General features: G+C 38.2%; 3 protein-coding genes across 3 annotated transcripts; 2 read left to right on the top strand and 1 right to left on the bottom strand.

The window, feature by feature from the left end:
* The first annotated feature begins 119 nt into the window (after positions 1-119).
* LOC124638936 (26S proteasome regulatory subunit 7) lies at positions 120-8,197 on the top strand. Its single transcript, XM_047176102.1, has 10 exons — positions 120-297; positions 408-445; positions 546-719; positions 1,663-1,802; positions 2,940-3,108; positions 3,534-3,666; positions 5,802-5,928; positions 6,672-6,768; positions 7,171-7,379; positions 7,810-8,197. The coding sequence occupies exons 1-10, from the start codon at positions 225-227 to the stop codon at positions 7,952-7,954; spliced, it is 1,305 nt and encodes a 434-aa protein (XP_047032058.1). The 5' UTR covers positions 120-224; the 3' UTR covers positions 7,955-8,197.
* A 415-nt stretch (positions 8,198-8,612) lies between these two features.
* On the top strand, positions 8,613-13,296 carry LOC124639008. Its single transcript, XM_047176217.1, has 9 exons — positions 8,613-8,839; positions 9,425-9,556; positions 9,918-10,043; positions 10,600-10,778; positions 11,140-11,299; positions 11,587-11,666; positions 11,830-12,004; positions 12,710-12,974; positions 13,076-13,296. The coding sequence occupies exons 1-9, from the start codon at positions 8,816-8,818 to the stop codon at positions 13,213-13,215; spliced, it is 1,281 nt and encodes a 426-aa protein (XP_047032173.1). The 5' UTR covers positions 8,613-8,815; the 3' UTR covers positions 13,216-13,296.
* On the bottom strand, positions 13,227-15,960 carry LOC124639007 (TBC1 domain family member 31). Its single transcript, XM_047176216.1, has one exon. It carries the CDS (start codon positions 15,809-15,811, stop codon positions 13,349-13,351), a length of 2,463 nt encoding a protein of 820 aa, XP_047032172.1. The 5' UTR covers positions 15,812-15,960; the 3' UTR covers positions 13,227-13,348.
* Between the last annotated feature and the right edge of the window lie 128 nt (positions 15,961-16,088).

The following is a 16,088-nucleotide window of genomic DNA, read 5'->3' as shown; positions in this document are numbered from 1 at the left end:
GTGTAAAGGACAACTTTAAAACCGCGTTCCTAACCACGCTGTGTTCTACAGCAGACTGCATCACGTTATTCGGAAGTTCTTCAAAAAGTCAACATGAAAGTTTGAAAATACTTATGCGTGAAAAGAATTATTGACAATACAAAAATTGATTTTGATGACGGACAGGCGTTCATCTGTGTGCTGATTTTACAAAAGATTACATTTTATAAAACAAATACCTCAAAATGCCTGACCATTTAGGAGATGATATGCGTAAACTTAAGGATGCGACAGAAGAGCCGGAAAAAGAAATCAAATGTGAGTACATAGCGATAATGACACGATTCATTCATGACTACTCTATAAACAATGGAATAGTGTTCATGTCCTATTTTCATGAAAAAATAACCACATTTTCATTATTTCAGCGCTCGACGAAGGTGATATTGCACTTCTAAAGTCATACGTAAGTATAATATCCAATACCTTCAATCTTGAGAAAGGATGTTGATGACTGGCATTTTTTCAATACTTACCATAACTTTTCTTCTTACTTTTTTATGTAGGGCCAAGGACAATACACGAAAATCATCAAGGAGGTCGAGGATGGTATACAGACTGTAATGAAGAGGGTGAATGAATTGACTGGAATCAAGGAGTCAGATACAGGGTTGGCCCCTCCAGCCCTATGGGATTTGGCTGCTGATAAGCAAACCTTACAAAATGAACAGCCCTTGCAGGTAATAATTGTCACAAATATAACACAGGTCATGTTCAAACAATAACATTGTAAAGTTTGTTTTTGTTGTTCTTAAACAAGGACTATTAAAAAAGTAAAAAAATACATGGTTTATGAACAATCTAGATAGGTTAGTTCTTCTTGTTCACATTTCAAACAGTTTTCCTGACTATGATGATATCACCCAAAGTTGTTTTATACCAAGAACGTTAACAAAGACAACATAAGACCCAGTTACCCTATAAACCATTCTTCTTCTTCTTGGCGAGTCGATGGCAACTTAAATTTTGGAGGCCCAATATTTCGCTACGCATACGGCATTGTCAGTAGCGTTGTAAAGGTCCTCCACTATGCAGCTGTCGGGGCATAGTGGACAGCATAGAAGGTGCCGCATGGTTTGTGGAATGGCACCACACCCGCAGCTGTTGTCGTCAGTGTAGCCCCACTTACATAGGTTTTCCCTGCACCTGCCTACCTGTGCACGTAGCCTGTTAAGAGACTTCCATACAGGCCACGGTTGGTCGTAACCTGGTGGAAGCCGTTCTACGGGTGGAAGGAAGTCAGGCAGAGCAAGTTCTTCCCATTGTTCGATGCGGGTCTTATGAGCATCTTTAACTGGGGCTACACTGGCGAGGAAACTGTTCCTGCTTTTTAGTCGGCTGCGCGGTGGTCTAGCGCCATGTAGCGGATGACGGTGGTCCGTTTCTTGGCGCTTTTTTTCCAGGGAGGCAGCCACGTTCCTGCGTACTGCTGGGGGTGCAATTCCGGCGAGTGGATATAACATTTGAACCGGTGTTGGTTTGAGACAACCTGTAATTATAAACCATTACCAACCATATAATTACTGATCATTGGTCAATCAGTGATTTGACAACTGAAAGTGGTTAGGTTATATTAAGAGTTAAATGGTACAACTCAAAGTAAATATGCAATATTCTTCACAGGTAGCAAGATGCACAAAAATCATCAATGCTGATTCGAATGACCCTAAATACATAATCAACGTGAAGCAGTTTGCCAAGTTTGTGGTAGACCTGGCAGATTCTGTCGCCCCTACAGATATTGAAGAGGGCATGAGGGTTGGGTAAGCTCCTATTTTATTTCTGCTATCTCTTTGATTAAAAGTATGCCTATAAAATGGTAATGTGCCATTTTTTATTTATTAATCATTGTTTTTTTAAGTGGCTTCCACATTTTACTGGCCTTTTTTACCACTTTAGAATAGGTAATAAGTAGCTATACACATTAAGGTGGTTTAACTGGCAGTTAACTTTTTCTTATAAGTTGTCCTTACTTTGTAGAGTAAACTGGAGAGAAAGAGGTGGTATGGTGACTTTGATGACTTATTTTAGCTTTTAAGATTTTATAGCAATTTAGCTCTCGCATTAAAAAAAGAATAATAGTCTATATTATTATGTTGCTTTATCATAAAGGCTGCATCTAGCTGAGTAACAAAGAGTTGCTAATGCTTTAGACTAGTGCTGGCTGATTATGAGAAATTAAAGCTTTTAGTGTGCCAAGTAACTACTTTAAGTATTTTTTGTAATACACATTGTGGCAAAACTATCTGTAGAAGTAGTTTCATAATGTAATGTAATATATTTATGTAGTTTTTCGTTAGTGATTCAAAACAATAGTAGACAATACATTTTTAATACTTTTTAAAAACTGTTATTCAACCGCGTCCCGTAGGAACTACTGCCCGTATCAGGATAAAATATACCCTATGTTTCTTAGGAAGAAGCTTTGGTAAGAATTTTTCAAATCGATTCAGTTTCAAATTAGTATAGATAATAGTAATTAGGACAGATTATTCAGCAAATTCATCTGTAGATATTTTTGCCACAGTAGAAGTTATAAAGGAGAGAATTTCAGAGGTGGTTGATATAAGTATTAGCAACTTCTTTTGACCTCTCCAAGAGAATACCAGTTCATTGCAAGAAGTCTTTTATGGTTAAGCAACATATCAGATTATTACTTTGAACTACAATTATTTTAATAAGTAGTAGAATGCTTTGCTTTACATATTTTAGCATTACATATTTTACATATTATTAGCTGTAGTTATTTTTTATAGATTAATTTTCTTGTTTATTATTGATACTTTTTTAGTTGCAGTGTCAAATATGATATGAATGACAATGTGTTTCATATTTTTAATTTACTACAGTGATTCGACAATATCTCCTTTAATTCTAAATTCAAAACATCTCTTCAACAGAGTGGACCGCAACAAGTACCAGATCCACATTCCCCTGCCTCCGAAGATCGACCCCACAGTCACCATGATGCAGGTTGAAGAGAAGCCCGATGTGACGTACAGCGATGTTGGAGGCTGTAAGGAGCAGATTGAGAAGCTTAGGGAAGTCGTTGAGACTCCGCTGTTGCATGTAAGTTGTTTGTTCTGTTGATTGGAAGAGTAATTTGTGCCTTAAACAGGTCTTAAGGTGTAAGTGCCTGAAAGCAATACTATGAACTATGTAATGTCAAACTTATTCTTTCCATGTTTTAGGAGGTAAACGTGCAACTGTGGTAGGTCTTCCAAGCATAAACACTAGAGATTTATTGACGAAGACTGGTTTTTTGGTGGTTTTCTTTTGGTTAATAGACATAAAAGTTTCTTATATCCATCATCATCATCAGCTTTCTTAACCACGCTGTAGGGCATAGACCTCTTACACAGGAAAGGAGGGAGCATTATTCATCACCCTATGTCCAGGTTTCTTCAAGATGTTTTCAGTACAGCATACACACACAAGACAGAAGACAATCCAACAAGACAATACTATACTTACACTATATTATATCATTACAGCCCGAGAAATTCGTGAAGCTCGGTATCGAGCCGCCTAAAGGAGTGTTGCTATTCGGCCCCCCCGGTACCGGCAAGACCTTGTGCGCGAGAGCCGTTGCCAACAGAACTGATGCCTGCTTCATTAGAGTTATTGGTAAGTAACCTTATCACTTCTTCCCCTTGTTGGTGACCTGATGGTAATCTGATTTAAGTTTTGAGGCCCAATGTTTCGCTACACTCGCGGCATGGTCAGTGGCGGCATAATTACATACTTTGTCTCTAAAAAATATGGCCAGATAGATTAAGGTGACTTCTAATAAACTAGCAATTCCCAGCGGTTTCAATCGCGTCCCGAGGGATTTATACAGAAAGTAAATCCCAGATAAAATATGTATTGTTTAGATTCTACCTAATTTTAATCGAATTTCATTTAATCGATTTAGATATTTTATAGTTCGGCCATTCAGAGAATGCGTTCCTGACACATCGCGATTGAACTGACGACGTAACTTTGCAATGGCGTTGCAGTTACGATAAAAATATTTTTGCTGGTTGTTTACCGTTTTAACAATTGAGGAGCATTAAAACAACATTATTATATCAATAATCAATGAATGTTATAATTTTGTGCCAAACTGAGTGTCAAATAACTTGGTAAACAATATTTTTCTAAATCTATACTGCGCTATTACAAGGTTATGTCAGCGGTTTATATTTTGTAGTGCTGTGCTAAAAATAACAGGCAAGTATCGTAATCTGTTCTTATACAGTTATAATATAAAATAATACGTTTTGATTTTCTTTTTAAGAATTGGAAAATAATGGACTATAAGACTTAATTATAACTTTTATGAAATATAAAAATAAAACTATGACCAAACCGCATTTTTATACTTAGATTAAAAATGGTAACCCCAAATGGCGTTATGGGCCGCCATTTTGTGACGCTAAAACAGTCGTCCGTTGTCGTTTCGTGCGCATAGACCACGTTCTTCAAGTGTTTTCGATCTGTTTTTATTTGATTACCCGGCTTTTGTTAGACCGAGATATCAGGATTGATTCTGTTATTGATAATAATATAATTATACATGTAGGCGAAGATGATGATGAAGACACCACCTCCTCAAGCAAATCGGAGTCTGATTAATATTCTGTTCGCACATTCAATTCAATGTACTTGTAACAAAGAATAAATAAAACAATTTTATTATATGAATATTACCTTTTTTTGGTTTCCACTTAAATAACTAAAATATAAAACAAATGATTCCGCCAATTTAAAACGAAAATAATCTTAAAATAATGCGGCGGTTCATTTTGAAGGAACGGTAACGAACTCAGTGTTATGTTGTGCCCATCACTAGTCGTGACTAACTGATAGGTGTCAGGAACGCATTCTCTGAACGGCCGAAGTATAACACGTAAGCTTGACATATAGACAGAGAAATACTTTTCCATGTACAAGTGCTAATCCTAATTATACTGTCACGTGAAAGAATGCACCTACGGGATAAGTAGTATTTTGACGATTCTATATTGCCCACGCAGACGAAGTTGCGGGCAACAGCTAGTAATATAATAAAATAAAAATTATAAATAGTAAGGATATGATATTTACATTTTTAAGTAAATAAAATGGAGAGTTAAGAAAGAAGCCTGTCCACAAGCTTAGACAGATTTCTGATACGCCTCTCCTATATTAAAGTCTGTGATGAACAACATTGTCAATTTAAGTTTTTTGACGAAGCTACATGTTGCAGGACAATACAATTTACTCATTTATTTTAAGGAACTTCTTTCCCATCCCTATGAAAAGTAACCCGTAGCTTTCCTCGACACGTTATTTTACACTGAAAGATTGGTCCATAAGATCATGTTTTTAATACTATAGCAAACTTTTCAGCTTTATAATATTATTAGCCGTTTTCCCGCGGCTTCACCCGCGTCCCGTGGGAGCTATAGCCCGCACCGGGGTAAAATATAGCCTATGTTACTCGCAGATAATATACCTATCTAATGGTGAAAGAATATTTAAAATCGGTCCAGTAGTTTTTGAGTTTATCCATTCCAAACAAACAAACAAAGGTTTCCTCTTTATAATATTAGTATAGATAGATAATAGATATATTTTTTACCATTTGCCTGTTGTGTTTATTGTTCAGTGGTGAAGGGTGCATTTTAGAGGAAGTCTTTTGTAAATGTTGACGTTCGAAAATGATTTTTTGCAACAAGTTCGAAGATATAATTTTTGCCATTGTCGAAGCCTAAATATCACACGTATCTTCGCAGGTTCGGAGCTAGTACAGAAGTACGTAGGTGAGGGTGCACGTATGGTGCGCGAGTTGTTCGAGATGGCGCGCAGCAAGAAGGCCTGTCTCATCTTCTTTGATGAGATCGACGCCATCGGTGGTGCCAGGTGATTTTGAACTTTGTTTTGTCGGTGTTAAGGTTTAGTTTGTGTTTTTTTTTTTGGTGGGAAATAAAATAATAAATAACGTGGGTTAGTTAGGTGAGCTTATTTTTGTCTAAATGGGCTACTTTATGGTTTGACGATGTCTTTGCTAAAATAATGAGAAATTTCAGTAGAAATTGTTAAATAAAAAATTCTTTCTATGTACAACCTATATACTATATTTTTCATTCGAATTTTTGTGTGAATTTTACATCTTTCTAAATACTATGGAGAGTTAAGAAAGAAGCCTGTCCAGAAGTTTAGACAGATTTCTGATACGCCTCTCCTATATTAAACTCTGCGATTAATAATTTCGTCAATTTATTTAAGTTTTTTGACGAAACTGCATGTTGCAGAACAAATCTTAAAAGAAACATTCATACATAGAATCAAGTTATTCAATTCAATTCAATGTATTTATTTGTGAGCATAGGCATACAGAAATACTTATGCTCACAAATAAATATATAAAGAATGTTATTTTTTTTTATCAATTGGCTTCCGGCAGATATTTCGCACACTTCATGACGGAATTATTCCCTGCACCCGGTTAAGAATTTGTCTATAATGTTTTTTTTCAATTATAAGCTATATTTTTGCCAAGTCTTATTGAATTCTATTGAGCCATTTGCGTGGGAAGATACAACAGACGTACAAACTCATTTACTTTTATAATATTAGTGTAATAATAAATGCTTTACTATCAGGTTTGACGACGGCGCCGGCGGTGACAATGAAGTCCAGAGAACTATGTTGGAGCTCATCAACCAGCTCGATGGTTTCGACCCTCGTGGTAACATCAAGGTAAAGATTTTTAACCTATTTGAAAAACGTGTTGTAATTTTTGTTTACTTGTTCATTAATTGACGAAATAGTGATCAAACATTTTTATTTGGTCTTTGTAACAATGGTACTTATCAGTTCTTGAAACAATGTTTTGATGTCACCAGAAATGCCTTCCTTTGCTGTGCCCTAACAGGGTCCATAATATATACCTAGCTTTAAGCCCTTTGTAACATCACTGTAACATTATGGTATGCAAATAAATATGAATATGAAAAAGACCTTTTGTTATATCTTGCTTGAATATACAAAAGTCCAAAATAATCTTTAACTAACAAAAAAATATTTGCTTTTGAAAAAACGTACATCTCGTCTTGTCTATACATATAGACAAGAAATTAAGACCTCATATTCTTTACCCAGGTTCTGATGGCAACCAACAGACCAGACACCCTAGACCCCGCTCTCATGCGTCCCGGGCGTCTCGACCGTAAGGTAGAGTTCGGTCTGCCCGACCTCGAGGGTCGAGCCCACATCTTCCGCATCCACGCGAGGTCCATGAGTGTGGAGAGAGACATACGATTCGATCTCCTGGCTAGACTGTGCCCTAATTCTACGGGAGCTGAGATTAGGTAGGTTTATAAAATGAAATTATATTTGAAGGGGTATGAAATATGTCTGAAAAAATCTGAAAGATTCCTGTCCGAACCTGTCTACTCATCTTCACACATCTTTTAACAGACCTCAAAAAATGGAGGAGGTTTTTAGTTCAACTGTTTTTTGTCTTTGTTAATCAATTTTGACAACTTATTTCTACCCAAGGCAACAAATACAGCTTTTAGCTGCAATCATGATGATGTCCTCCTAGCCGATTGTCGGCCACGGTGGCTGTTCTCATATAAGGAGATGGGCCAGCTGGACATATTATAGTGCACATGCATTTGCGCAGACACACGGTGCACTCACTATGCTATCACTCTCATAGTCCGACGGGATCAGATCAAGCTGTAATAAATACTCCTTGGTTAATTACCATTCTAACAATTTCCTCTAATTTCTCAGGTCCGTATGCACCGAAGCGGGTATGTTCGCGATTCGCGCTCGCCGCAAGGTTGCTACCGAGAAAGATTTCCTGGAAGCCGTCAACAAAGTCATCAAGTCTTACGCCAAGTTCTCAGCGACGCCGCGTTATATGACTTACAACTAAATTCAAGCCTTATTGCTAACTATTTGGGTACATTTTCCATTGTAAAGATCGTCACTTTTTCAAGTTTGTTAGGACTGGTCTTTACAGTGAAAATGTGCTCAAAAATTTTGGGGGATGGTACCTTTGTGAATGGAAAGTCTGAATATGGTTTTTGTATTTCGGATGTATGTGCATAGTGCTGTCCCTCAATAATAACTTAGATATTGTATTTGAATAATTTCTAATAAAGTTTATTTTAAAATGTGTGGTTGTTTGTTTTTATAGAGCCTATATCATGTGAGAATGCTTGGACGTTTACGGATTGCAAAGCATCTAATGTTCTGACTATAGTAATTTGTTTTTATATACTTCTTATTTAATTAATCGAAATGTTTTTTACTAACGATTGTTCTTACAAATGTAGAATTAATGATTGAAGTAGATATGAAGTCTAGAATGACTTTTCTAGGGTCTCAAAACATCATGCTCCTTGCTACTTTCCATTTCTTTTCCCTTTTGTCCTTTTGTTATTATTTGTACCTACATATCGGAACATACAATTATTGAGATAGAAATAAAAAAGCATTGACTTGCTATTTATTTTTTAAAGTTCCATGATAAATGTGAACTTCTTGGATACTGGTGGTCTTTGTCGTAGCAATTTTGCAAAGCAAACTTGCTTCACAAATGCGCTCTTCAATAATTGTAACTCATTATGAGGGTAGTCGAAAATATTTTATAGAACTTGTCAAAACCTAATGACAGTCACAGTAATTCAAAAAGACTGCCGGAAAAAATTGTATTGTAACCGAACATTTGTGTAAAAAATAATTGCTAAAGTTTATTGTGCACCTGTTGAAATATTACTTTGTCTTATTCAAGATGTCTGATGCTCTAACTAATAATGTAAGTACTGGAACTTTTATATGATTTAAATAAGTTACGACACTGTTCATCTTTTTTTAAAAGTGCGTAACAATCTTCTTCCTTCTTTCTTCAAGTGATTTGAGGTCGGCGCGATTTGTTTTCCGCTTCCATTCTTCTGTCAGCCGTCAAAATAACATCCACTTTCTTCTTATTCATGAACTCTTTCAAGAAATTAGTTAAACCTTTCCTTGTTCTATCAGTCCACATTAATTCTTAACAAACAATATTGCTCAATAAGTAAGTCCACTAACCAAGGGGTATTGGGTTGCACGGGTAACTGGGTTGAGAGGGTCAGATAGGCAGTCGCTCCTTTTAAAGCACTGGTACATTGCTGAATGCGGTGAGACTGGAAGCCGCGTCCGCAACATATTTGGGAGAAAGGCTCTGATGATAATGATGACCTAAGGTTGTCACTTGAGTTCTTGATTGGATCAGAAATGGGCAGCGAAATTCGTACACAATCAAGTTGCTTCCATCCTAATTTCCAGTTGATTTGTAAAGATCTGGTGTCTGACTGAACATAGACTGTGGTCCTACCCATAGGTTGTTCCGTGTAATTTCCAGGAAGCGTACACGGATGTGGTGGAGCTGTGTGCCTTACTGCAGTGCTTGGGCTTCAGCGTCAAGTCGCTGGACACCAGTGACGGCAACATCAGCCAGGATGGCGGGATGAGAAGTGTTGTTATTAATTGTCAGGTAAGAATCATTTATAATCTTCCCACGAGATATTACAGTAGGTAAGTACTCGGTAACTAGGCTGTGTAAATACCTACCTATTTAGGTTACCTATCTGGGTGGACTGAACTAGACTAGACTATACCTAAACAAGTGGAGAATTACTGAGAAAAGTCCACAGGCAGATGATGGTAAGAACAGTCTACTCATGTATTTAGATTACTTGGTAGTTAGGTAGGTAAGTAGTGCCTATAGCACAGATTACTTAATAGTTACTCCTTTAGTTAGTGCGTAATGTTATATTTGAGTTCTATGAACATACAGCACCTACATAAACTTCATACATTTGCAAGCAAAGACATAACGAATAGTAACATTCCAGACGTCTGGTCTCCACGTGGTGCTGGAGAGCCCAAGCCTGTCGTGCTCATGTCCGACCGCAAGCAACCAGCAGAACAGCGGCGTCTGGCAGGTCTCGGGAGTCACTGGCGGGAAACAACTGGATAAGGTAGTATTTTGAATTAATCTTACGTTACGTAAGACCTAGTACCTTTTCTATAGTTGCAATATAAATTGGTACTCCAGGGAAAAACACTCTTACTTCGCGGAAAAGTAGATCTGTCTGAAATAAAAACTACATTTAAGTAAAATAAGCCTGAGAAGACATAGGCTGCTTTATATCCCGATGCGGGATGTAGCTCCCTCGAGATGTAGGTGCTACTGCGGGGAACAACTAGTGTCTTCATAGGTACTTATTTAATTTGCTTTACTGGCTTCATCCTAATTCGTCTAAACAGACTTCCGAAAGGGTAATTCCATGCCCATAGTAACGTTGAGAACATACGAGATAGCCATAAATTGGTTGACAAAATAATAACCGCAAACTGAACGGGGAATCCCGTGCAGCAGTGATTTGTATTCTTTGGTAAAAAGGTACCTTCATGATTCTATGAAGTTTATCTCTATGGTTAGGATAAAAATATAAAAGTTTATCTTTCTTCAGTTATGTTGATCTTTATACCTACACCTGTCTATTATAACTGGGGCTATGAATTTTGTTTTAGGAATTCGGGTGTTCTCTTCTCGGCTCTCTTCCGAAAAGTCACCGCGAGCGGCTTTCCAAAGAACTATACGAGATGATCAAGTGTATCAAGCAACATAATGAGTCAGATATCGAGATGCCTAAAGAAGCCATTGAAAATAAGTCAGCCAGCATGCTTGAACTGAAAACTCCTGAGAAACGGTGAGTGAGATTAAGTAATTGTAATATTATTGGTACCTACTAACTGCGTACTCTAAAAATAGTTAATCGGACCTATTGGTGCACTGACCTACCTATCTGGTAGTTTCTGAACTACTACTGGAACTTTTGAACTGGTGAAAATAACTGAATTTATTCATAGGTAAGGTGGGCCATACGTTACTAAAAGGCACCATCAATGCACGTTTGTAAAGATAAAAACACAAATATTATAGTAGGTATTCACAAGCCCTTATTATATACTTTTTACGGGCAGCCCTGTACCTATTGTAACAACATTTTTACTGACCCTAACATCAATTCTAATCGTCCCACGGAGTGGTATTCCGTGATATATTTCCAGGGACTTCCCCATAAAATCCGAGACGCCCACGCGCTACCGGTCTCTGGATACGCTAACATCGGCCTCTAAGAGGGAACGTGGACAGCCTCTGCCGGAACCTGGGCCTCTGCATAAAGTGGAACAGGCTGATGCTTCTGCTGATGATAGTAAAGAGAAAAAGGTATGATTGCTTGGATAAGTATCTCAAATATTTTTGGTCTTGTTCACTTTTGACTCTTTTCTGCACTTTAAAACAAACAAATAATGCAGATCTAATGAACTAAGTAGGTATCTGTAGGTACAAAATGAAAATTTATTTCGAGTCATAGTCCAAAGAAGGCAATCATTGTCTATATCTTGGGAAACAAACCATTTACGTACCGATGCAGTTCAACTAGGTGATAGTGTTTTCACAAGTTTTCATTCAGTAACTAGACATACGGTGAACGAATAATTATTTTTTTGCAGCAAATAATGTGTCGAAGACAAAGCACATATACTCTGTCATCTACTCCTGGCAGTGTTCGGAGGCGAAATAAAACATCCAGGTATAACTCTTTACTTTAACTGCTCAAGATAGAAGATCTTAGAATATTGAAAAGTTCTTTGCAATTGCACGGTGCGGCTGCTGTGGGACGACAGACGCCGTTGCCAAACCTCCTAGTTGAAAACACCCTCAGAATACTTGAAAAATATTTTAACATTTTGCAGTCCAATACACGCCTCTCAAAACACTCTGTTGGACGGTTTAATAGCAGCTGAAAAGGCAGCCGCAGACCTGCACAATAAACTGGCCTACGTGATAAAAGAGTTTATGGAGGACGGCAAGCACGACTCCTCGATATCTTCGCTAACGCTGGACGTCTCTAAGATATCATTGCTCAAGGTATGAAATTACTTCTGCGAAGCGGTCATGCTCGAGAAGGAGGAGGTGGAACGCCAGAGAGTTCGCACCTCTCATCCCGGCCGCCGCGCTGGACTAGGTAGACACCACGGGCGCCGGGTGTCGCGAGATGACTCATCGTCCCTCTGTCTGCTTAGACGACAGACCCGTGTCGACGGCGCGCGTTGTTCCATGCGCTCCTCAAAGAGATGTCAGCAACCCCAGCGGGGCCCAGTAGGGCCAAGGCCTGCCGGGGCTGCGGGTTGTTCGAAAGAGATACCGCGGCCCTGGTACATAATAGGCCCACGACGGATCACGACGGTTTTTAGTCAGTAAGAGTCTGACACTCCCTCGCCGCTGCTAACCCACAGCGGGAGGGGTCATTTGATGATTTTTGACACGTCGTTAAAAAAAAAAAGGTATGAAATTACTCAATCTGCCTTTTCGACGTGTCACTGCTGGGCGCAGGCCTCTCCTCTAGGGAAAGAATGAGCGTTAATTGCTACGCTTTCTCGAGACGAGATAGGTTTCCTAAAGAATATAAATAACTTTTTTTACCAGATTACAATAGAGATGAAATGTCTCATATTTCTTTCTTATATGGCTGTCGAAATCGCGAGTATAAAGCTGCTCAAGTACATCCGTTAATTTTCTTTTTAGCAGATCTAAGTAAAGTACCTACATGACCTTCTTTCACGTATGTTTCAGTGTGCAGATGCCAAAGCTCAATTCGCTTCAAGCCCAAACTTATCTGGCATAGGAATGGCTAAAGACGACTTCACAAAAAGCCGTTTGAAGCGTTTCGAAAGTGCTTCAACATCCAATTTGGCACCGAAGGCCGGTGCAGCAAAGGAAAGCAAACTTTCCTCTAAACTGCGCCGTATTTCACCCAATATCTTCAAATCCAAGAAAGAATCACCTGGTCTCAAGTTAGATAAGGGTAAAACGTTAGATGCTAAGAGTAAATTAAATAGTAAGTACCTATGGACCTCTGTTTATGCTCACAGCAAAAATACAACTTATCTACAGACATGTCGTGCTGACTTAATTTACTTATCCCGACTTTTCTTTTAGGCCTATTTAAACCCAAAATAGTAACGCCAGTGCGCACCCCTCGATCGAATGTGGAAGCCAGCCCCAACTTAAGCTCATCAAGGAAGAAGTTCAGTCACGTCAAGTCTACTATACCAAGACCTTCTTCCAAGAAGGAATAAAAACCTTCATATAATTTTAAAAGTGTTTAATGCAGATCCTAACTAGCGGGCAGTGATACAATAAACTAATATTTAAATAGAGTAAGACTATGTTATTTTGTAATCCTCCTATATAATACGTAGTTGCAACAAATCAAGTATCAGATAAATCGGAATTAGTATAAGTTCTTATCAATTTCTCAACTTCTTTCTCTAAAGTTTCATTCTTGTTTTCTAAGGCTTTTTTCTTTGTTTTTGATCTTGTATGCTTGCAAGGATCCTTATCCTTTTTGGGTGATTTGACTTCACCACTTCTGTTTCTATGTAGATGTATTGTAGCAGGATATATTATACTTTCAATCAATTCTTCTCTGGTATCTTTGGAGCAAAAATCCCCTTTGCTTTGTACTGCATCATGGCTTTTTTTCTTTATTTTCCTATGTTTTTCGATACAGACTTCCTGTAAACTGTCTTCGTCACTGTGCACAGATTTACTATCAACCGGATCAGCAGCTTTTGCTCTATCATGAATTACCTTTTCTTGACTCTTAGTAGTCAACTCTTTTAATGTGTACTTGTTCTCACTCTTTAGACTTTTCTTTCTGTCTTTTTTAGCTAGTTTCAGGCAAATTGTTGCTTTGGGGTATCCTATGAATTGCTGATAGCATCCTCCTTTTTCCAGTGAAACAAATGGTTTGAAAAATCTTCTAGGGTGTATGTCCTCTGGAGTCTCATTTAACAGTACATAAGCCTTCTTTAGGAATGTTTTCTTGTCAATAGGGTTCTGCATGTGGAAGAAATTTTCAAGTTGTTCATGTGATTTCAGTCTCTTTAATGCATTTCTTTGCACAATGTTGTATGACACTACAGCCATAAGGATGAAAGCTGGCTCATTACTAAGTATATGGTCCCAAAGTATTAGCCATTCTGAGCATGTCAGTACCTCACTAAAGGCAGTTTCTAGAATCTTCAGGGCGTATGTTTGACTTGTGATGCCTACATCACAGAAATGATTCAACAGTGGTTGGTCATGTTCAGCTAAAATATTTTCAACAATTGCTAGCACACTGATAGGAGGGAATGGAGCATATTCAAACCATAGTTGACAATAATTGCATAAGACACTGGCAACAGATTCAAATAGCAAGAGAGGATCTTTTTGTAGTACTTTTACAAATGGGAATACAAAACCAGGTAAGAACTTCATCACACCAAATAATGGACACCAGTGAGCGAGGCAGGACAGTAAGCGTTTCAAGTTCTTCAATGTTACTGCACTGTGAATAGTAAACTGCTTCTCAATGTCCTTGTACGCTGGATGGATGCCTTTGTCAATGAGAGCAGCATAAGCAGCCTTGTTCCGGGGAGTATCAAGTAGAGATCTCCAGATTATTGAGCGAAACTTATCAGGATATTCACCATATTGCATCAATATTCTCCTTAATCTAGCACTATCCATACAAATACGCATTTTTTGTTCAATTTGGGATTTTGAATTTGTTTGATCCTGAGAAGTACATTTATGTGTTGATGTGCCTGGCATCTCCTTTCTCATAGTTTCCACGACACAATTTTGACAGTTCTGAACGGAATCCATTACAAACGAACAGTTGTAGATGTTGACTTCTCCAAGCTGCAGGATACATAAGAAGTATTTTCCTGTTGGACTGACAACAAACTTACGAATGCCTGATGATTCTGGATGTATTATGTGTATTACGGTTAATGATTCTAAATCTAGTAGGTAAAGTATACAGTCACTGCTCAGTATGGCCAAGATTTTGTTTGCACCACCATCAAATAGTTGAGGGATAAAGGCTATTTGATGGGCACCTGAAATGTTGTACTTAGACATGTCTATTGACTTCAGTGCCTTCCAAGTGTCCATACTAAACAGTATTAGCATGGGAGCGAGACCTGCCATGGCCATGGCACGGCCATTCATTGTGAATGCAATACTCTTCATGTGCTTAAGTTCACTCGGTATAATCTGCTTGACAGACTTCATACTCTCATGCTTCCAAATTTGAACGGTGTCATTCTGGAAACATGCCACAAGGTAGTCCCCAGCGGGAGAGAACATGATTTGTTGTATTTGGGCTCCCAAGTAAGTGTTCAGTGTGAAATACTTAGTGTAGTTACGCAGCTCCCACAGAATGGCTTCAACAGGACTCGCCGTCAGAAGGTTGTTGGTTTTTGTATTATTAGAAAAGGAAATGTGTCTTACTGGTGCAGTGTGCCCTGACAGAGTGAGAGACACTTGTCCATTTTCGGTGTCCAGGAAGTTCATCTCGAATTTCTTAGCGGTGGCTACGATCAGAGTATCTATTCTATTGGGCACGAATTGTAAGGCGGTGCAAGGCCCGAGTCCAGGTAATTTCCAGAATTTTAGGTCGGAAAAGTCCAGAATAAAAATGTTACCGGCGTTGTCGGCACACGCGAGCTTGTCATGGTTGTCGTCGAACACGCCCGTCGAGAACCGTATTCTGCGGCATTCGCCATTAGAACCGCGGACAGTATGATGTAGCTGTAGGATGACACCGTCTTTTGGCTTAGATTTTAACTTTATATCAAATTTTTCTATAGCTTCCCGCTCACCTCTCTTCTCTTGTTCCATTTATGATTTTATCAATAGTTTTATACGAATCGAAAAACATGATATTGTCAGATTATTGACATATTTTCATAGATTTATCGGATAAAATATTTAAAATTTGGCGGAATCGAGCAATCAAAACAAAAACAGAGATTGTCATAAAATTTCATCGACTTCGATTGACAGATGTCATTTGCGAAATTGTTGCGTTCGGATACTTTATGCGTTATGGCATCTCGTTTGTCATAGACTCCTTTGTAATTTTGAAAAACAATATATTTTTTTGCTAAAAATATGA

Source organism: Helicoverpa zea, chromosome 18, assembly GCF_022581195.2.
Source record: "Helicoverpa zea isolate HzStark_Cry1AcR chromosome 18, ilHelZeax1.1, whole genome shotgun sequence".
In the NCBI taxonomy this organism is placed as follows: domain Eukaryota; kingdom Metazoa; phylum Arthropoda; class Insecta; order Lepidoptera; family Noctuidae; genus Helicoverpa; species Helicoverpa zea.
The sequence above is the reverse complement of the archived record's forward strand: the minus strand, read 5'-3'. Positions and strand labels throughout refer to the sequence as shown.